Here is a 22,555-nt window from a genome sequence, read left to right on the forward strand (position 1 = left end):
CCGTGCGGGCCGAGCGCGGGCCCGGGCGGCGGGGGCGGCCGAGTGACCTTGCGGCGGGGCCGGGGCCGGTGGGGGCCGTGCCGGGGCCCGAGGCGGGCTCGGAGGGGCCCCGAGCGGCGGGAGCGGGAGGGGCGCGGGGCCCCGGCGGGGCCGGTCCCGGGGGCGCCTCGCCCGGCCCCGGGGGACGGGCCGAACACCGGGAGGAAGGTCCCCGGTGCCCGCGGCGCTGCCCCCGCCCGGCTGGGTTGCCCTGTAAGCGCCAGCGAAGTTGCCGCGCAGTAACGGAGCGCTCTCCTCTGCTTCACTTCCTTTGCTAGTGCAAATCAGCTTTGTAAAATAAAAGCAGCGAACAGAAAAACAACAACCAAGCAACCAACAAAAGGGAAAAAAAAAATCCCGAAGGAAAAACAACCCAAACCCGCCCTTCCTAAAAGACCAGCCCAAAGTAGCGTTCAAGTGGGTCGCAGTGTGAGTTTTCTTTCGAAAAAAGGAGCCTCGTGGCTCTGGTTTTACTCACTCTTAAACTTACCTATTATTCTTCGTAATTTGCTTCCCCACCTTGGTCTGCTGGGGTTAGGCAGAACACTCGGCCGGTTGTTTCCTTGGTGGAACTGCTATTCAGGTTGTTTCCTCGGTGGTTTTGTGTGCGGTGGGTGCTGGTTCTTGTGCAGCTGACAGGGCGTTGTGGGGTGTCCACGCTGCGTGGGGACACCTTTGCACGGCCGGTGCTGGCCCAGGTAATGTGTTCGTGTGCATTCGCTTCACTGGGAAGGGTGTTTTTACCTGCAGGAGCCGTGGATGGTTGGCTTTTTAAAGTTGAGATATTTGAGACTTGCAAAGAAAAGGAGGTGGTGTTCGGTGGAGAGGTTAAACGCAGTGGAGTGGAGTTTTGCACCTTCTGGGAATGCTGCCTGGTCTTGTTCGTGTTGTCTTAGTCCATGCAAATCTTCAGCTTGTTTTCGGTGCTGTGAAGAGCAACACATGCAACAGGGTGGTTGCTGTACGGGAAATACGTCCAATGATTTGGGTTTTTCTTCCAAATGGAAAGTTCCTTGTGCATGAGAGATTTATCTGCTTCTCGGAGCAGGTGTGGTTTTGCATGAAACTGTTTTTCAGGTGGTTACAGTTCTCTTTCTTTGTAAACTGCTGCTTGACACTGCTGTAGGTGAAAGTGTATAGTTGAATCCTTCTAATATAGGATTGCATGTTTCTCTTAAAAGTCTAATAAAAAAAAAAGTCTCATTTTCCTCAATGCATTTGCCATTTTAATATAAGTCTGTAGAGTGTAGTTGTATCTTTCTGACTCGTAAGCCTGTTGTTGATGTCCTGGAAGATGTGTGAATATCTGTATTTGTTTTAATTCCCTCTGTTAGAGAGCTGAGGGTTTGTTAGTACTTCTTGCTCCAAGTTCGCTCTGGTAATGGTGCTTAACAACTGAAACCAGCTTGTTTGGGCTGTGTGAGGAGGAGGCAGTTGTCTGTTCCTAGTGAGATTTGTTCCTGGACGGTTTTCCAAGGAATCACTATTTTAGTGTGAGGTGATCTACCAAGCAATGAAATAGCAAAGGTTTTCCATCCCATCTTTAAATACAAAATCCATGTATTGCCACTCAAAGTGTTGGGCTTTTCTGTTGAGTTGTAATCCTGGCAAGATAATTTTTATCCAGGGGTGAAAAAAAATGGGCATTTGGTCAGGATTTGGATAATGAAATGGCAGATTACAACTGAAAATACAGTATCTTGTGGGAGCTCTTCCTGTGTGCTCTGTGGAGGCGACTGCCTGGAATGGCTGTGAAATGTCACTTAGTGTCATCAGCTTGTGTGACTCTTAAAGAATTCGTCACCTGCAACTCCAGGGAGGTTTCCTGAGGTACAGCTTATGCTGCTTTGTTTGAGTAAGAAGATGCACAGTTGGAGGAAGGAATATCGTCATTGACGGAGAAGGGGTTTGTTAAAATTCAGGGTTTTCAAGTACTAATTCTCGTTCTTTGCCTTTGAAAGAGAGATTTGTTCGCCTGTTGGTCATGGGAAAATTGGAAAGACTCTTTGAATGCTTTCTGGTTCTTTTTATATTCTTTGTGGAAGACATACTTATGTCTTGCAACCGTACAAAAGCTCTGCAGTGCAGTCGCCAACAAGTCACGTAGGGAGAAGGTCTAGAAAATGCACCCTCGTGGTTCTTGTGTGCTGGAGTGCCTTGTGGTGGTCGCAGGTTTGAACTTTCTGTATATACAGTTCTTTGTGGACTGTTACTGCTGTTGTGTTGCCTGCATTGATTTTTGCCTCCATTTATTCTTTATTGCAGTCTAAAAGTTGGTTTTAATTGGTTGCCCACAGGATTGGCTTGGCTTCTGCTACTTGTTAAGAAAAAAACATCTGTCTTTGCAGGTAAGAGCCTTTGAATTGAAGACTTCTTTATATGCATATTGAGTATATCCTAAGAAATACCTGAAGCTTTGGGAATCTGAATTTATATCAAAAGACTTGGGTCAAATAATCTATAGCCTGTCTCTTTACTTTGACTTACTCTTTGATGGTGGTTTTGGCAATGTTTTCCTTGTAAACAGAATTTTCCGCCAAAGTAACGTTCTGTTGTTTCATCAGCACGTGGTAGCCTGGAACACTCTCCCAGTTATTTTGCACTGTTGGAAAATGCAGTTACTTTGCTGCAGGCCACAGGTCTGCACGTTTGTAACTATTGGAGTGTAGAAGTGAACATCAATTGGTTCTAATTAGGTTTTGCAGCATTTAAAGGGCTTGAATACTTTCAAATTGGCTCAGAGTTGACTGTATTAATCTAACAGGTTGATTTGAGCCTTAAAAAGGCAAAACTGAAGTCTGCAGTTTTAACTTCTGCTAGACAGTCTCCTACTTAAAATTCCTCCTCCAGTTACTGCAGTTCTTAGTCTTTATCCAAGAATTGCCAAATATGTTTGTGTGTATTTGTACCATGTGGGTATTGTACTTTAATACTCCCTGGGGACTGGGGTGAATCTTCTCAGCTTTTCCATTGAAAAATTCATGCATCTTAAAAGGCTGGTCTGGCATGCTTATGAATTTATGCATATGACCCAAATTCTTGTTACTTCACTGACTAGCACATGGGTGGAAGAGGTAGTATTGTCACCTCTTACACTTTTTTCCCAGTGTAACATCAACATTTTTAAAGCTATTGCTGTGAAGACATAAGCATGCTGTTAATGCTCACCAGCTGAGCTGAGTCAGGTTGACTGTCAGCAGCCTGTTCCTCTCTCCCTTCTTGATCTCGCCCTGCTAACGGGGACGGGATGTCCATAGTGCACCTCTAGGATTTTGTGCTTCCGTGGATATATGGAACACACAAACCCACAACAAACCCCACTTCTGCCTCCAAGTGCCTTTGTGCCCCAGGAGGAGAGCAGGCAGCCTGAGGACACCTCTGACAGCCCCGCAAAAAGCCTTCAGTGCCCGCTGGACGGGTGTGCTGTGTCTGAAGTTGGTGTTGCCTCTGCAGGTGTTGGTCTTTGCAAGTGAGCAGTGCAATATTTGAACAGGCTTTGCATTTTCGTGACTTGGAGAATTTGAGTGAGTGTGTTATTGCTTCCTAAGTGCATTTTGGAAAAAATCTGCTTGTGTTTAGAAATGTAAAACTTGGCCCTTTTGGTCCTTGAGATTTTTTCTTTAGGTTACAGAAGCAACACTGCTACTCTGTCTAAGCACTGAAATCCTGAGAAGATCGAGGCAGTTACGTGTTGACAGAATATTCCTTTGCCAAAAATATTTGATGAATCAAGTCCTTAAAATTCTTTTTATTCAGACCACGATACTGTCAGCTCTTGCTTAATAGCAAGCCTTTGCTTAATGTTGTGCATGGAACTAACTGCACTGAAGTCATTGCAGCTAGTTTTTTTAGTGACCATGTGCCTAAAGCAGCTCTTGGGATTTTTTTGTCAATAGTGATTTAGTGGACCTGAATAGAATACTTGGTAGCAAAACTTCAAGGACATTTGCCATGAAGTTTTGAGTTGAGTGCAAAAATGAAACACTTGCATTATCCCAGACTGCTTGAACTCTTTTATGACTATCTGTTAATTTGTCTTCTGGGCTGGGTTCCTGAAATCATTTGTAAGTGCAGTTATCTAGCAGGTGTCAGTTCTGATAAAGAATGTAAAGTGTTCTAAACCAGCAGACCTGAGTCCACACACCTTCTCAGGCTGCCCTTGTTCAACCAACAGCCGTACCAGATTGTCCTCCCTTTTGCATTAGTAATGAAATAGCTCAAAGTGATCTTCCATTTAACACAAGAAACTTCAAATGTCTTAACTACCAATACATAAAAATTTCTGAAGCTAATTTCTATATCTAACAGGTAATAGAAAAAAATGTAAAGCTCTTAGCAAGATTTGCTCTTGGTAGTATTTCAGTTTCAGAAGTGTCGGTGCCAAGCCAGGGATGCTTTTATACTTCTTGCATGCCTCAGGATCGTCTAATTCAAAAGCCATCCTGGAGCACAACAAATCAAGCTTGGCCTTACCTTGCCCTTTGGTGTGGCTTCTGTAAAGGAAGCAGAATTGTCATTTTAACTTCAGTTTCAGACATTACCATCAATTGTGGCAATTTAAAATAAAACTACAGAATTGTTGTAAAACGCTGCTTTTTAAAACAGTGCAAAAAGCCTTAGGTGCTTTCTTAGATGTTTATGTAGCATAGGTAGTGCTTATTTTGATCTCTTGTGTTTTTGTTTCACACAAGTCAGTTATTTTGTCATTAGTAAATGATTGGGTAACGAATTTTATTTTCAAGTTAAAATGTAACTGCCACTATAACAGATAAATGCAAGGATGTTGCTTCTGTTACCTGACCATGGAGATGGGCAAGTTGCTTTCAAAAGAATTAGCCCTGAGGCTTAGTGGATATTGCCCTTTCTGTTGCTCTCTGCCCTTGGGGGAATAGAAGTTTTCTTAGCAGTGGTTTTTTTGTTTCTTCAAGTGTCTGTTGTGAGTTGCAGTCTCTCTCTCAAGATGGTGTAGTGAGGAATTGGATGTTCACGCGCAGCGGCCAGAGCAGCGGAGCTGACTTGATGTGAACGGGCTTGTTTGTTGTTTCCCTGAGGGAGAAAGGTCCTCAACACGTCTCTCTCGTGTCAGCCAGTTGGGGGGCAATGCCCTGTAATACCCCAGGATGTTGCTTGAATTCGTTGGTTTGTTGAAGGGGTTAGCTCTGGTTTATTGGTCAGTAAAACACTTAAGGACCCAATTTAGTAATCTGAAGTTCCATCATGCAAACAAAAGAACTTTTTCTTGACCCCGTAGAAGAATTGTTACTCTTGTTTTCATTAAGTGCTGACTTCAGCCTTTACCTGGGTAAATTGTGGCTTTACTGAGTCATTCAAGACGTGGCTGCTCTAAAGCGACTGGAAGACCTGGGCAGGCAAACGGAGCTGGGCTGTGTGCTGGGCTGTGATCTCAGCTGGATGTGAGTTACTGGGGGATAGTTACTGACTGGAGTTGGCCAGAGCTTTGGGAATGGCCAGGAGTCTTTGGCAAATGGCCTCGTGGTGTGCAATTGGACAGCTGGTTGGACTTGATCTTTAAAGGTCTTTTCCAACTTAAACAGTTGTGTGATTCTATGATCTGGTTCATCCTTGATTTCAAGTGCTTAGTTAACACCATTTCTATGAAGCTTCAGAGACAAAGTGGCTCAGGTGGAACAAGGTGCTGTTGCTGACAGTTTAGGCTGGGAGATTTCCCGGTGAACTCTGCTAATATTAATATGATGATTTCAGCCTGTACTCAATGCTTGTCTAGAATGACAATTATTTAGTATCCTGTTCGTCTTCAACTTCTGATATGACCTCAAACTTCTATAGAATTTGTACAAGCTAACTGTCCAGATCTTGCTGTTAAGCATTGATCTCAAGCTTCCACCTATGCCAGCTGCAGAGGTTAAAGTCATTTTCTCGTGCTTGAGATGGAAGGTGTCGTGTGCTATACAGAATTCTATTTGCAACTACTGAAAAAATCAGACCTTGTTTTTGGAAGTTGTAAAGGCCAAATATTTAGTTAGGATATGCATAGATGTTAATCTAATTTAGGTGAGGTGTGTGTAGTCACAGAATGGCTGGGGCTTGTTTATAACAGTTAGCAAGCTACAGGTCCCCTGGACCCATTGCCTTTGCTAGGAATCAAACGTCAGGCCAGTAGGATACGGTCAGGATGTCTTGTAAGTCTCCCTGTTGCTGGTTGTCCATGTTGGGGTTTTGTTCATAACCGACCTGATCTTACGTTTCTAGTTGTCTTCACTTGGCAGGAGATAAAATCCTTCCCCAAATGAAGGGGAACTGTTTCCTTCCCATAGCTGTGCAGAATTTTTCAGTCACTTTGTCAGGTACGGTGGATACCATATCAGTGTATAGCAAATTAATTTTGTTTGCTTGGCTAAAATACTCATTTTGCTTACATTCCGTTAAATATTGAACTACTGATATAATAGTTCTGGTTTTTGATATTCCTTAGTTAGTTTGTTGTTTGTTTTGTTTTTGTTTTGTTTTTTTTTTTAACTGACACTTGTGGGTCTTAGTATAACAACTATTTTGGAACCTCTAGTGCAAAATGTATACTGATTGTGTTGGTAAATGTTTAATACTTCAGCCTGTATGAAGTAAACACGAATAAGAAAGTTGGAATATAAACATGCTTAATCTTTACAAGATGTTACGAGGTGTGTATAACCAAATGCAGTAGCTGGTGTGTGTAGGTGCTTGCATGGTGTCACGAACAGTAGTCTGACATGGCCGTTGCCTTTTCTCATCTGCAGGTGTGTGTGGTTTCAGCGCAGCATGGCTGTGGTCATCCGCTTGCAAGGTCTCCCGATTGTGGCGGGGACCATGGACATTCGCCACTTCTTCTCTGGATTGACCATTCCCGATGGGGGCGTGCATATTGTAGGGGGTGAACTGGGTGAGGCTTTCATCGTTTTTGCCACTGATGAAGATGCAAGGCTTGGTATGATGCGCACAGGTGGTACCATTAAAGGGTCAAAAGTGACGCTGCTGCTGAGCAGTAAAACGGAAATGCAGAACATGATAGAGCTCAGTCGTAGGCGTTTCGAAACTGCCAATCTAGATATGCCACCGGCGAACGCGAGCAGGTCGGGACCACCACCTAGTTCTGGAATGAGTGGCAGGGTTAACTTACCTACTACTGTACCTAACTTTAATAACCCTTCTCCTAGTGTAGTAACTGCTTCTACTACAGTGCATGAGAGCAATAAAAACATATCCACATTTTCTACTGCCAGTATGGGGACTGCACCTCCAAATCTTGGCAGTACCTTTGGTAGTCCAACCTTTAGCTCGACTATACCTAGCACAGCGTCCCCAATGAACACAGTACCTCCTCCACCAATCCCTCCTATCCCAGCTATGCCATCTTTGCCACCAATGCCTTCTATTCCCCCCATACCTGTTCCCCCTCCTGTACCCACACTGCCTCCTGTTCCTCCAGTCCCTCCGATTCCCCCTGTGCCCCCTGTGCCTCCCATGACCCCTCTGCCTCCCATATCAGGAATGCCTCCTATGAATCCTCCACCTGTAGCACCCTTACCCACTGGAATGAATGGGTCTGGAGCAGCAGTGAATATGAACAGCGGCTTGAATCCATTGTTTATCGGTCCCATGAATCCTGTAAATCCTATCCAGATGAATTCTCAAGGTAGTGTCAAGCCAATTCCAATCAATCCCGATGACTTGTATGTCAGCGTACATGGAATGCCCTTTTCTGCAACAGAATCTGACGTGAAAGACTTTTTCCTTGGGCTCCGTGTGGATGCGATCCATATGCTGAAGGATCATGTAGGTCGAAATAATGGAAATGGACTAGTTAAGTTTTTTTCTCCTCAAGATACGTTTGAAGCACTGAAGCGAAACAGAATGCTGATGATTCAGCGCTATGTTGAAGTTAGTCCTGCAACAGAGAGGCAGTGGGTGGCTGCTGGAGGCCACATAACTTTCAAGCAAACCATGGGTCCCTCTGGGCAGGCACATCCTCCTCCCCAGCCTCACCCTAGGTCCAAATCTCCCGGTGGGCAGAAAAGGTCACGGTCGAGATCTCCCCACGAGCACGGTTTCTGTGTTTATTTGAAAGGTCTCCCTTTCGAATCGGAGAACAAACACGTGATAGATTTTTTTAAAAAGCTGGATATAGTCGAAGACAGCATTTATATAGCTTATGGACCTAATGGGAAGGCAATTGGAGAGGGGTTTGTTGAGTTCAGGAACGAGGCTGATTATAAAGCAGCTTTGTGCCATCATAAGCAGTACATAGGGAATCGCTTTATTCAGGTTCATCCAATTACTAAAAAGGCGATGTTAGAAAAGATAGATCTGATTCGGAAACGATTGCAGAACTTCAGCTATGACCAGAGAGAAATCCTGATGAACGCTGAGGGAGAACCAGGCCTGCCAAAATTGTGCGCACATATATCTAATATCCCATACAACATAACAAAAATGGAAATCCTGCAGTTTCTAGAGGGACTGGCAGTAGAAGAAAGCTCTGTACAAATCCTTGTTGATAATAATGGGCAAGGTTTAGGCCAAGCTCTGGTTCAGTTTAAAGCTGAAGATGATGCTCGTAAGGCAGAGCGTTTGCACCGTAAAAAACTGAACGGAAGAGACGTTAATTTGCGTTTGATAACTGTAGAAGAAATGAGAGATATCGAGAGAAACCCACCATCTCAAGGGAAAAAGATCCTGAAAATCCCGATGCAAGGAAACGCGGCTGTGCCAGGAGCGCCGGGCCCCGGTGGGGATGAGCATGCCTTCTTGGGGGGAAATGCTAAAGAAGCAAACAATGGGCCTCCCTTCAACTTCCCCGGTAACTTCAGCGGCTCTGGCACGTTCGGTCCCCCTCTGCCACCTCCCGGGATCGGTGGCTTTCCTGATTCTAGACCAGGAATACCTGCAGTTGCAGCCAGTAGTTTACCCGGTGCAAGTATCGAGGTGCCAGCTTTTGCTGGCGGTCCTGCTAATTTGAGTGGGCCGGCAGGTTTTGCAGGGGGCCCTCAGACGTTCGGTAATGGTCCTGGCAATTTAAGTGGGCCCCCTGCCTTTGGTGCCGGTCCTCCAGGCATTGCTGGCGGTCTTGGACATTTAAGTGGACCTCCGGGGTTTGGGCCCGGACCAGGAAACATACATATTAGTGGACCCCCAGGTTTTGGAACGGGCTCTGGGAAGCCAGGGCCAACTGTCATCAAAGTGCAGAATATGCCCTTTACTGTTTCGGTCGATGAAATTTTGGATTTCTTTTATGGTTACCAAGTGATCCCCGGTTCAGTGTGCTTAAAATACAATGAGAAGGGCATGCCCACTGGAGAAGCAATGGTTGCATTTGAGTCTCGTGATGAAGCTATGGCAGCTGTTGTTGATTTAAATGACAGACCTATAGGCTCCAGAAAAGTAAAACTTGTTTTAGGGTAGCTGTTCATCTGAAGTAGTTGTAGAATAGATATTCATAGTGCTGTGATAAATGCATCTGGATTGGTTTTTATAGTATTTCCAGGATAGAACCTGTGGATTGTTTAAATTGTACAACAGATTGGTTTTGATAAGGCAGAGCACTGGGTTAGCCATGACGTGAGAAACACTGCGAGGAGAGATGTGCAGTGGATTTTCCCCGTGCGAATACGCGGAGAAGCTGGACAGATTCTTATTCACCGTAGAAGTTTGGTAAACTCTCCTGGACACGGTGCTTATCGGAACCCGGGAGGGGTTGGACAGAGTTTTGGATAAGGGAAGTAGGTGAAGTCAGTGAAGCTCTTCAGTGGGTGCTCTCGTAAGCCATTGTAAAATAGATAGCTATTTCTAGATTTGGTTAAAAGCTGGCTGAATTTGCTTTGTTTACAGGTCAAAGCTTTGTTTAAAGTCCTGATTTTATTCTGCAACTGAATTCTCAGTGTACACAGATTAATTGTTTTGTGTATGTATCTTTATTTTTTCCAAGATTTTCACTGTATGAACAGTTGAATTATGCCCTTTGCTGATGTGTCTACCAAACTAATTCCTATGAGTATGAGCAGAATCGTTCTGTAAAATTCAAGCTGTTCTTTGTGGTATAACCTTTAGTTATTTATATATTGCAATTATAACTGTGCAGAATAAGACTTTTGCCACAAGTATAGCTAACCTCAAACGTAAATCATACGAGTTTTATAGTACACTTAAAACGTTTCCAGTTGAAAATAATCATTATTGTTTAAGTAGCTTGATTTGTTAGGATCACACGAATCAGTTGGGGAAGGATCTTTGACACTAGTTGGATATTGATGTTGTATTTCTCATGTGTCTCTTGAACTCCTTACATAGAGTCTCTGTTAAGAGAACCAAAGTGGTGATTATTAGTTGAAGATTGGAGTCCAGATAAAGTTTTAAATTAGGTTATAATGAAAGAAACTTGTATCTTCAGCAACTCTGTTGTGAATTACTGCTATGGGTGAATTCAGAGATAAAATTTATTTTTCTCCAAAACTTGAAAATACTGAGTTTACTATATATTTTTGCAATAAAGTTGTGCTGTTGTATTCAAAGTCTGTAAAGAGTTGCCATTTTCTTTGTTGTGCAGTGAAGCCTTCCATGGAGAAACAGAGAAATGGAAAGGGACTAATTACTCAAGTAAAAAGTAGAATTTCTTTGGTTCATCCTCGCTTGGCTTATGATAAATTTTAAGACTTGGGTATTGCCTGGAAAAAAATCCTGCTATTCCCTGCAAATCATTGTACTTAAACATAGTAAAACTTAACCTGTTTTGGTTTGGTTTTGTTTTTTTTTTTTTTGACCAAGAAAAACAGTGCCTTTTGGTGTTGCATATCATGGAACACTGAAGTGTATGGGCAGGCAAAATTGAGAGGTGCAAGTGGCAACAGTTTTATTCCTGTGGTGTGTAGGAGAGATTTGCAAACCTGTGCAGCGCTGCATCCCGAGAGGATTTCCCAGTACAGGAATCCGTGGAAGGATTGTGTAAAGGTGTACTTCAATAAAGAGGCGGTTGCATTACACAGATGCTTCTGTAATTCATGAGCATAATTTTCTTTTGACAGATTACTAGGTGGTCCCATCTTTTGAAAAGTCATGTGATTTGTATATACTGTTTAAAATTAAGCCTCCTGTTAATAAAACTGTCTGTCTCTGAAGCTCCATGTTATGCGTTTCAACAGTCTTTGGGAGTGATGTTTCAACAGCAGATCTTTGTTTCTTTTTTTTTTTTCCCCCCCTCTGAAAGTCTGAAAGTACTCTTGCTGATGTCAGAAAGATGTGTGATTAGGAGTCAAGTCTTTCAGTTTATTTTTAAAATTTTGCTCTTTGTTTTTTAAGCAACTTTTATTAAAGTTTCATACTATATTGGAGTTATTTGGGTGCTTGTTTTTTCATGTTTCACATTAGAATAAAATGACTGAAAAGGAAAACTTGGCTTCATTGTTCACAGAATTGATTTAAGATATTAGTGTGTGTGTTGATCTGCCAAAACTGGTGGTAACTGCTTTTCAAACGAATCACAACAATGCCTGCCTTGTTGTGAAATGTAATTAAACTCCAGGTGTCTGGAATTAGAGACACAGTTCTGTGTTACTGTCTTTGATTTCACGTCGGGATCCTCTTGGTCGTGGATCCAGGGCTTTTAGTGCTTGGGTTAGACCCGGCCTATGCTGTGGAATATACTTGTGTGCCTCTTCCTTTGGACTTGCTGAAAGTGCAGGTTTGTTTTGGAAAGCTTTTCTTTTCTGATTCTGAATTTTTCTCTATGGACTAAAGATGTTTAAATGCTAAAAAAAAAGTGCAAATCCATACAAACAGCCATTGCTGTTGGGAACGTTGATGGAATGTTTAAATGGAGGATTTGGGGTGGGGAAGGGGTTTTTCATCTTGCCAAGCAGTTGATGCTCCTCATCTTTTAGCATAAATTAGGTAGTAAATATGCCCTCTTCCTTGAGAGTGGGCTCTTGGAAAAAAAACCAGGAAGTCCGAGCATATTTTGAGTTTCTGTAGGTATGAGAAGCAGTACATTGACCCGAGTAGTTATGGTTGACTCTTTAAAGCATATATGGACAAAAGGTCATTGTCAAGTGTCGATGCAAATAAAAGCAGTTTTCTGTAAAAAGTTGCTTTCATGTGAGAAGCAGCCTTAAAACTGCACGTGGAGCTAAATTATGAGAGAAGCCCTTATATATGAACAGACTGCACGTCTGGAGTTGATGAAATTGCTCGCTTTGCACATGTCTGTGGTCATGAACAGCCTTGGGGAGTAGGACAGTAGGACCTGAGGTCCTGGCTCCGGTGGAAGGTGCACAACTGCCCTTGCCGTGTATGCCTGGAGCTGGTTGGTGGCGAGAGGCAGCACCAGACAGAACCAGCTCCTGGATGCTGCTCACATCCCCGGTTGTGTTGGCCTCGGTGCTCTCTGAGTGTCAGGAAGTGACGTCCTGTTAAGCCTCCTGGGAACAGAACTCTCGGTGACACTGATGTCCCGATGGCTTCCAGTGATGGAGAGAAGGTACCTGTGGTTCTGTAAATGGCTAAGTTGGTGTTTTTAGCAGTTCCGTAACTGATTGTGTCTGAGTTCTACTGCTGAAACAACGTAAGTGGTGACTTGTTACAGTCTCAATGTGATTTCTGTTCAACGTACTTTTTCAGTCCCATTCTAAATAGAAATGAATGCAATTAGTCCATGATAAACTTGTGACTTACGTGAAAGAACTTCAGTAGTTAGATGAAAGCGTGACTTAAAATTACTAAGTTTCCAGCAGTTACACATAAACGTTGCAGTCAGATTATTGTTGTTAACACAACTTAATTCTGTAATGTCACAGACAGCGTTAAAGCCAGTTCTGTATTGAAGAATTGTTGCTATTTTTTAAGTGTAGATTTGTGAGAGGTTTGAGGCTCTGTGGGTTTACAGATACTTGAAGGATGCTTTTTAAAGTAGCATTCCTTTCATAGCATGCAGTGTTTTCCTTGAATGTCTGAATTTGTGGTGAGTGGAGAGGAAGATGGATGCAGAAATGACTGTAATTGTGCACCAGGTGACATTGAAGCTCTGCCTTCTGAAAAACAGACCTGCTGGTCAGTCCCTCGTGGCTGACTGCCCTTGGAGTCCTTGCCTGTGCTGTGTGAAAATAGCAGCTTGCTTTGCCAAGAGTATTTTGGAGCACTGAAGACTGTAGACTCTCCAGAAAAGGCTGTTTCCCGTTCCCAGGCACACGGGTGGTGTGATGATGACTGCAGGTGTTGTATTTGGTTCCTCCTCAGTGTCCTGCAGTGGTGCTGTTGGCCCTCAGTGGGTCGGTCAGCAGCGAGCACCGCTGGCCAGTGTTGGCCTCCTGAGCCCCAGAACCAACTGCTGCGTGCTGGGGACCACTCACAGCCTCTGGGTGCCGAACAGACCGCTCTCTGAGAGCAGCTGCTTTAGGCTGATTACTCAGATCCGTGCATTAGACCCTGAACCAAAGGACATTCCTGCTTAATATGGAGTCCAGTGCAAGGAAAGCACTAGTTTTGATATTGATAATCGGTTGGAAAGCAGCAGTTTTGAAACTGGACTGATGTATTAGGAAGCATTTAGGTTGAGTCTAGCTAGAGACATACAGAATTTAGTTTTATGGCAGTTTGCTTCTTTAGATGTTGTGCAGGTGTTTCAAAAGAAAATGAGAGATGCTCAATTCTGTTGTTGTAAGGTTTCTCAGAAACTGCTTGGGCCTGGAGGCAGAGATACCGAATTACATTTGCTCGTTTTTGCTCCTTTGCAGGTTTGCTGATGCTCCCCTCTGTTCTGTGGCTGTGTTTTTTTTTGTGGCTTTGGGAAAACTGAGCTAGAGTTTGTGTCCAGAGCAAATGACCCTTTCTCCTGAAGGAAGAGGAAGGGAAGGTGTCTGTTAAATGCTACTGCGGGAAGAGTAACCTCGAGGTGTTCTCTTCCTGTCTGTTTTTGGCAGTGAGAATGTGATTGTGGTTCAAAGATTTGCCTTTCCCACAGCAAACCTGTTGGTTGGTGGTAGGCACATTGATTTGTGGCTGTGTGCTGGAGCCCACTGCTCTCTCCCGATCTCGTGACAGGTGGGTATAACTGGAGCTTGTTTTCTGTACAGGTGGCTTTGTTGGTAATTTTCTTGGAGCTTTGTTACTACGTGAATGTTTGGTGTTGTTAGTGCTCCCCACCTCCTTGACCTGAATGCTTTTCCCTCCTGGGTGTCAGTACCTGTGGAAGAAAAGCAGCCCTTGGAGTGTTCCTTTTCTGTAGCTCCGCCCTGAGCTCAGGTGTTGGATGGTTTGGCTGGGACTCTTCTCACCTGCCGGTGCTCAGTTCTGTGCAGCTTCCTTTGTTCTCCTGCTCCTGGGTTTGTGTGTCCATGTTCACAGCATGGCAGCTTTGGGGAGAAGCAGCCACGTGAATTCTGACCCAAATTCCTTTACTGCTTCTGCAGAGGCAGAGCTTCCTCCTTTGTGTCAGTCCCTCTCGTGTGTTCTCATGTCTCCAGCCTCAAGTTCAAATGGTCTTACTGGTTGCTTCCCAAATATATTAAAGTAAGCTTTCAGAAACAGGGAATGTGTTTTCTTTTAACACGAGTCTGATTTCCACAAAATCAATTTTGTAACTGTATTTGCTGTTCTTACACCAGCCCCACTGGTTTTCCTCAGCTTTTGAGAGTTCTTTTGCTATGAATCACCAGTGAATTAGACCTGGTTGATCATAGATCACAGCCAGGAATAACTTCAGGGGCTGCAGTGGGCACTGCAGTGGGAGTTTAATTTCCCTGTGAAGCTTAAAACTGAAAAGTAAGGATTTGTAAGGCTTGCATGGGGGAAGTAGGAATTGATCCTGCCTAAAAAACTCTTCTGGCTGGCATAGCTTGGCTTGTTGTGCTGGTCACTGCTTCTGGAAGGCTGGTGATTCCCTCAGCTCTTTGTGTTGCAGTTGCACTGTTGTTAACCAAGGAATGGGTTGGATGGTACCACTCTGGTGTCTGACCATCTGAAGGCACGTGGAACTTCCAGCCAGCGGGTTCAGAGTTTGGAACGAATCGTTTCATGTTGATTGTTTGCCATTAGATGTGACTGTGTGGATGTATCATTGCTCTGTGTGACAGCAGCAAGCGTAGAAATGCTTTCTAGGCAGATTTAGGGGAGGAAAATAGCGCTACAGTCAGCACCTAAACTACTTGAAGAAATCCTTTTAGGTGATTTTGATTGAGTGCCTTTTATGATGAATTTCACAAGACCTCTGTCAGTAAAATTGGAAGCCTTGGTGTATCACCTCTTTGTTTCGTGACCTTGCTGTGGTGGCATTTGCCAAAATGTTCTCCATAACGTGAGGTTTTTATGAAACTGGATGAAAACAAAGGTATCGTGGTTTTTAGCAATATAACCAAAGCATTGCTGCTTGTTCTGAGGGGAGATGGACATGGAATGTGGAAAGTCCTTGCTTGTTTGAACAGCGGTGTCAACTCTAAAGTGAAAATGATGGTTGCTGGTGCTGTTTCATTATCAGGCAAGTGTTTACAAGAGCGGAATTAAAAAATTTCATGTGCTTGAGCAACACTAGTGCAACCAGCTACAAAAGCAAAGGGGCTACTTAAAGTAAAATTAGGCCCTGGCAGTTCCTTGACTGCGCGGGAAGCCCTTCCTTAAGGAGGGGAGGCGGAGTTGTTAAATGTCACTGCTACACTTGCCTGGGATTCCCCTGCTCCATTCCAGCACTGCTGCAGGGCCTGCCTTCTGTGCTGCAGGTCCAGCCACAGGAGTAAATGGAGTGTTTGTAATAGTGCTTCGAGCTCTCTCCGTATCTAGACTTGAGTGCTTTCAGGAGGTAAGTGTGGGGGTGTTGGAGCGAGTTTGTCTCCCAGTAACCAGTGTGGTAGTGGCAGAAGGTTCCCATCCTCACTTCAAGGGTGCATCAACATTAACATCAGGGAAGGGGCATTGGGGCTGAAGTTGAAAGGTTGAGGCCAAACTTTGAGCTTTAGTCATGGTGAAAACAGCCAAGTGCTGCCCTCATCTAATGAAGAACGTTTGTGGTTCAGAAACTTCAGATCTGAGCCTGTGTGAAAAAGAGCACAATGAACCAGTGGCTAAGTAGTTAAATTCTTAACTGCTCTGAAATGTAAATTCAGTTGTTAATGACGGAATGGTGTGAGATAGGTAATTGATCTAAAGGAGTTAAGCAGTTAAACTTGAGCCCTGCACGAATGTGTGTTTTCTTAGGTTGTAAATCAGACTACCTTTTGATAAGTTTTCTTTTTTTTCATAAGTTTTTTAAAGACAACTGTAGTTGTTGTCATTTAAGTCAGTGTGTATATAAAGCATTTAAAACTGGGGGCATCTCTTAAAGAAAAAAGCCTTTCAAGTATATCTGGAAAATTACATACACCATGACCTGCTGCACAAATGTCCTGAATTTTTTGAAGGCCTTTTTTGTCATCTGGACATTTATCCCTTCCTTTGGATAACTGGCACTGTATTTTTGTTCAGGCACTTCTTTGCAGCACAGGCACTGTGCCGTGCTATTTCTTTGAACGAGTAGTTAATATTTGGCTACTTAAATGTCTCCAGGAGCAGAAGACTGTCTTTTCCTTCTGCTGGATGGCTTGTGCTGCTTCTTATATTAAATTAATTAAATCAGTTAGGCCTGTAAAAATAGCTTCAAGCAGCAACAATAAAAAGTTTTCTGAAAACTAAAGTGCCTTGTTTTGAACAAAATAGTGATTTTCCCATGACTCCTAATGAGTCTGCAGATAATGTTATATCTCTGTGAAATACCAACTATTTTAGTGCAGTGACGTGAGTGAACACGACCACAGGATCATTTAATTGTTGGTGTGAAAGGCGAGAGGAGTCCCTGTGAGTGAGTTCTGCACGGCAGGGTGGGTGGGGTAGTGTTTAACCTTCCCCTCTACCTTCTTTAGGCTTGAAAAGGTAGGAAGAACCTGGGGGGTTTTGAGTGTTTCTGAGCAGCTCCCAGGTCCCATTTTCCTGTTTCTGTGGTCGCAGAGCCCTGTGGTGCTGCGTCAGGTGCTCAGAGAAGCCGTTTGGTGAAGGGCTGAACAAGCGAGGGGCGGTGCCGAGTCGGGGCTGTGTGTCCCGGCTGCTGCCAGCTGCGGGCAGCTCTGCTCTGCAGCCTGGGACACGATTCCCAGCTTCCACCTCAGGGGGGGAACTCCAGCTCTCTCTGCTTACAGTGAATGTTATTTAATTCCTGCTTTTACAGCTGCTAAATTTACTACTCTGGGTTTTTCATCAGAGAGGTGCTTGGAGAATTCTGTCTGCCTCGGTTGGGTTGTATTTATTAAAAAATCGTTGGAACTATGAGAAAAGGAAGATGCTCGCTGGTGGGAGCTGTAGGGGTTTGCAGGGGCTTGGCTGGCAGATGGATGCTTTCCAAGGGCTAGGGAACAGCTTTGTTGCAAATCCAAACCTACTGACAAGAGGCTTCTTCAGGGTACAGTTTGTAAGGCATCGCAGTGCACAGGCTGGACAGCAGGCATGGAAGAAGCACTCGAGGAAATAGCTGGCTGCTGGCATTTGTGGAAATTCCCTTAATGCAGGCAGGTTGTGTGGTCATTTTGGCCCACTTGGCTCTGAGACAAGTGGAGTGGCTTGAATGCATTGTTGTGATGGGTTTGTGCTTTTGGGAAGGTACACTGGCATCTGGAACAGAGCAGAAAGGGAACACCAGGTCAGTTTGGTCTTTGTGGCCTTTAAATTGCTCTGTTGTTAGTGTGGATGGGAGAGAGAAAAAACAGCTTTTAAAAGCCCTTGCCTTATCCTTTCCTTTATTCGACTTCCTTCATGTCAGGGCTTTCGGTGGTGGATTTTTTTAGGCGGTTCTGTTTCAAAGCATCATTATTCTGCAGCACATTAGGATGGAGAAGTTAGGATGTTCATACTACGAATGGTGAGAGTGGCAGAAAAATAGTATGGGAGTGTGGATTAAAAAAAAAAAAAAAAGGAGAAAGAAGAACTGAAAATGTTGGAATTAGGAAGCTTCAACTTGCACTGAATAAATCAAAGAAATCAGTTTCTTGGGAGTACTGCAGAAGCAGTATGGAGGTATTTTTTCCAGATTATATTTCATGAGCTAGATTCAAGATTAAAGTCCCTAGAGAAGAAAGGCTGAATTATATAATGTGAAGGGATAATGTGATTCTGTAAAGTGTGAGAAGTTGAAAGATCACTTCTGCTTTATGTCCTCACTAATTTTTTTAGGCAAGAGTTGTCACTGTGCAGTAATAACTGCAGGGCAACTGAGAACAGTTTCTAAAGAATCCCTCTGGGTATCTCAGCCATTCCAGGTGATCGTTCAGCAAGTGGAATAGGACCAAGAAGGTATGGCAAGCTTTTCATGACTTGAGACATCATGGTGGGTGAAGGGAAAGAAAAAGTGGCTGAGTAAATTTGAAAGGAATGGGAAAAAAAAATCTTGGCAGAAGTCAGTGAGCACCTTTAGGATTGCAGCTTAAATCCAGTGACTGACTTCAAGAAAATGGGGTTTGATATTCTGCTACTTAATACTGTGAAGAACTTTGAAATGTGTTTTCTTTGCATGAAGAGGGTGGAAAAAAGAACAGGTTTTGTTTAAGTTCAGGTGTTAATTTGAACCTCTTTGTAACTTAGTATGTTCCAAACCGATACTTGAAATTATTTCAATTCTGACCTATCAGGTTTTTATTTCTCAGAAAAGTGGGGAATATATATATATAGTAAAGGCATGCACAGACATTTCTTTGAGCTTGTTGGTTATGACTGAGGGGGGTATTAATGCTGTATAAGTTAATAGTGAATGTGGAACACTGCAAAGGTGAATTTGTAGAAGAAGGTCCTGGTTTCCTGTATTTAACCTTGGCTTTTGTTCCTTAAGGGGGGAAAGCTGCAGGAAAGAAAATGAATTCACTCAAGTTCCTGTTTGCATTTTTTTGCTGGAAGTTACAATCCCATTTGTGATTTTTTTTTTATTCTAGCTTTTTTTTTTTCTTCCTAAAACTGTTCTAAACTTGTTATTTTTATTGTTATAAATGGGAGCTTTGCCTCCTCAGTCAGACAGCTCGGTGAGCAGAGCCAGTTGTACCTCTGGGAGTTCTGCAGCCCCCGAGGTGTGTGGCAGGACTGAATCCAGCTGCCAGAGCAGTTTGTTTGGAAAGGTGTCAATAGTATTCACATTCTTTTTCTTTGATAACAATTAGGAGATGCCTTTTGTTTCAGGTTAAATGCCAAATTTGTAATAAGTTAATTAACCCTCTTGTTTGTGTGGTGGCAGGCAGCTTGGTACACAGCATGGAGAAGAGTGATTGTCCCGACCTGTAGTAATGCTGATCTTAACCATCCCCACTGCAAGCCCCCAGAAATAATGAAATGATACAAAAAATTGTAGCCATTTATATTTTCTGCAGAGCTTCTGATGCTGTGGGATGAGGCGCTGTGGCCCATGGAAGAGCTGGTGTGCTGGAAAAAGCCTTTATTGACTAATAAAATCTGTGGGCTGTGGTCTTTCTCATTAGACTCTATTAATCTCAGTTTAAAATAAAGATGCATTTTAGTGCATCTAGTGGTACAAACCCAGCTATATGTTCTCTTTTAGACCCTTACTGGCCTCAGAAAAGGAGGATCAAATCAGAATTTTTATTTTGATAAAAATACAACAGCAGCAGGAGCAGCTTTGTAATATCAAACCCCAAAATGTAACAGGGTGCCCCCTCAAAATTGAACCCGTAATGGGAAAAAAGCTTCTGCTGCTCTGCACATTCTGGGATCACAGCAGGAAAAGAGAGAAACTGTTTTGTAGGAAGTTGGGTGAGAGCTGCAAGATGTGGGATTAAACTGAGCGATGGGCAAGGCCGAAGGGCCGTGAGGGTTTTTTGGGAAGTGCGAGGTTAATGGCCCGGGATGCTCTGTGACGTGTGTTGGGGCTGGTTCTTGTGTTGTTGGGTAGCATAAGGCCCAGATGATGAGAATTGCGTTTGGCACCCGCTGCTGGCAGGATTGCTGATGTCTGTGCAGGGTTTGTGGGGCAGGAGCTGTGCCCAGTCCAGTGCTCAGCGATGGAAATCAGCTCTCCTGGAGCACCTGCACTAAAGCCTCGAGCCTGAGTTACCCAAGGTGTGAATTTAATGTCCCATGTGTGATGTGTACTGAAATAGAGCCTGTGGGGAATCCTGTACAGCATTCTGTAGCTGATGAGAGTTTATCTGTGTCATTAAAGAGGAACAAACTGCAGGTTTGCTTGTGCTGAATCCTTGCTTGGGTTTCATCTCGGAGCGGCAAAACCAGGCTGACCCTCCAGGCTGTGTGCAGGGGGGGTGCTGATGTTTGCTCTCCAGAAGCCATCCCTCCTGGCACTACTAAAAATAACTGCTGATGGTGTTTGATGCCATGAACTGTGAGGTTTTTCTTGCGCTCTGAGTGGTTCAGGGGGTTGTGTGAGCGGCCTTGCTGGGGTGATTCCAGTCACAGTGCCCTTCTGTGCTCACTGTCTTCACCTCACCCTCCCAGCCTCAAGGGGAGCCTCTGGCCTTCAGGCATCCTGAGGGGTGGAAGTGAACCAAACAACTGATGTGATTCAATAATTCTCACCTGCCTAAGGTGACTAAATGGTGGCACTCCTACATGAGGGGTAAGTACAGAGAAGTTTATGTTTCAGGTACCCATATGTGGCATTTTGGGGAAATGCAGGACTCTCCAAAGCTCTGAACTAGAACGGTTAAAACCTTTAATCACTCTTGTTTTGGAGTTTTCTTCAACCATAGGTGTACAGTACTGTCTTCTCTTACGTTTAACTTGCTTTTAAGCTTTGATTAAACTGAATCACTGAAGGAATAATAAATTTAATATCAGACTTGTCTATGTGTTGATTTTCTTTATGTTGGAGAATGTTCTTTTCTGTGGGAGAGGAAGTTGCTTTTTCTGCAGAAACATGAAAAATGTGAAAAGGGTTGGAAGTTCTGAAATGCTTTTAAGAAACTTGAGGAAGTAGCAGGTAATTTCTTATCCTTCTGAATGGGTAGCATAGGTGTCCTATGTGATTTTCCTAGAATGTAGCATTTTTTTGGGCTTGCTTTGATTATTTAGGACCAACTCCTTGTACTGCTGTGTTTCATTTTGGTGTAGAACAGCTCTGTTGAAAAGATGAGATTTATCTTTCTGTGTGTATTACACAGCTGTTGAAGTTTATGATCATCTTTACAGGGTGGTATGCACAGTGAAAATGATTTTAACTTTTTAAACTGAACCTCAGTGTGGTTGTCTGGGCACGTAAAGTGTACCTAGTCTGGAGCCATTCTGTGTTGTACTTGAGTAAGTGGGAATGACATCGTGGTTGGGCAGTGAAAGTGTGTGCTTGCAGATTTCTAGGGATAGCATTTTGCTTTGGAGCTTGTAGGGATAACATGGGTAATGCATTACTTTTTTCTTCAAAATGTGGTGTTCTATCATGTGCAGTTCTAACTAAAGGGGGAAAACCAGAGGTGTCTGATGGATCTGAAGCTGAGGTTTGCAAACTTCCCTTGAGGAAGCAGTTGACAGAATCCATCTCCAGATGAAGCTTCGCGGGCGATGCCTCTCAGCAGGGAGCTCCCCGAGCTGGGGCAGCACTGCATCAGATGTGAGTGCCTGTTGTCAGTGGAACTGTTGATTGTGGGGGTGTAACATAACCTCAGTTGTGATTTTACAGGCTGTTGGAGCAACAGCACTTACCTGCTGGTTTGCTCGTGCTGCCTTTTCCTTTGAACCCACTGTGCTGGGATATACCCAGTAGCTCTGCTTTCTATATTTCAAACAGAGTTTGAATTTATTATCACTTTTGGAGTTCATTTCTACTTGGCAAACTGAATTTCTGTGTCTAGAATAGTTCTGTGACTTCCAGACCGTGCTGTACTTTAATCTGCCAGTGGCAGTCAAGCTGGAGATTGTTAAACTGTCATTATTGCAACTGATCTGTAATGAATCCTTTATAAATGAAATGTGATACCTTTATGGAAAGCAGTTTGCTTTATCTGCTGGTTTTGCTTGGGAAATATTCGCTGTCTTCTGTAAACCAGAAGGTTCAAATAGTAGACATCAATATTAGTTATCAATGGTGGCTGTGAGGGGTAAATAAGAAATCAATGCATTTTAGAATTTGTGGAACAGTTGGAAAATAGAAAAAATCGAATGTTGCAACAAATGTAAATATTCTTTTGTCGTAAATACTGTTGCAAGTCTAAAAGCTAAACTTATTTTGTGTGTATGAATGGATATAAATAAGTGTGCTCTGTGAAAACCCAGGGAAACAACATGAAATGTGGTTTGAAATGTCGATTGGAACGTGCAGGCTGAATGCAATCGGTGTTCTTGAGCGCGTGCTGAGGAAGAAAGGAAGGCTGTTAATAAAAAATAATAAATCCCCGAGTTCTTTCAGTTCAGTTACACCTGATGTGCTTAGCCTTGAGCTGAGAGCCTTTGTGCACTGTTTGGGCTTGGTAACCACCAGTGGTGTGGCTGTTGCCCAGCCCTAGTAAGCGGTGAGCACCGTGCTGATGCCCTGTGCTTGTGCTGGCACGTG

The 22,555-nt window shown here is 43.6% G+C and overlaps 2 protein-coding genes across 4 annotated transcripts in view; both read left to right on the plus strand.

Annotated features, from left to right (window-relative positions):
- Positions 1-2,304: 2,304 nt before the first annotated feature.
- Positions 2,305-11,438, plus strand: RBM12 (RNA binding motif protein 12). Of its 2 annotated transcripts, none has more exons than XM_027902820.1 (2): positions 2,305-2,387; positions 6,795-11,438. In XM_027902820.1, exon 2 carries the CDS (start codon positions 6,817-6,819, stop codon positions 9,454-9,456), a length of 2,640 nt encoding a protein of 879 aa, XP_027758621.1. In that variant the 5' UTR covers positions 2,305-2,387; positions 6,795-6,816; the 3' UTR covers positions 9,457-11,438. The 2 variants fall into 2 exon arrangements, with proteins under 2 accessions (XP_027758621.1, XP_027758623.1); XM_027902822.1 differs by lacking the exon at positions 2,305-2,387 and adding an exon at positions 5,690-6,365.
- CPNE1 (copine 1) overlaps positions 2,312-22,555 on the plus strand; it is a 36,942-nt gene continuing 16,698 nt past the window's right edge. Inside the window, exon 1 of one of the 2 annotated variants that reach the window (XM_027902824.1) lies at positions 2,312-2,387. The gene's annotated coding sequence lies outside the window, so the exon portion shown is untranslated. Of the gene's footprint in view, positions 2,388-6,843; positions 6,938-22,555 lie in introns of those variants that run through there. The other variant, XM_027902823.1, reaches the window with a different exon arrangement.

This window comes from Empidonax traillii, unplaced genomic scaffold (genome assembly GCF_003031625.1).
Source record: "Empidonax traillii isolate 1590-97213 ecotype Southwest subspecies unplaced genomic scaffold, ASM303162v1 scaffold911:size244615, whole genome shotgun sequence".
Taxonomy (NCBI): domain Eukaryota; kingdom Metazoa; phylum Chordata; class Aves; order Passeriformes; family Tyrannidae; genus Empidonax; species Empidonax traillii.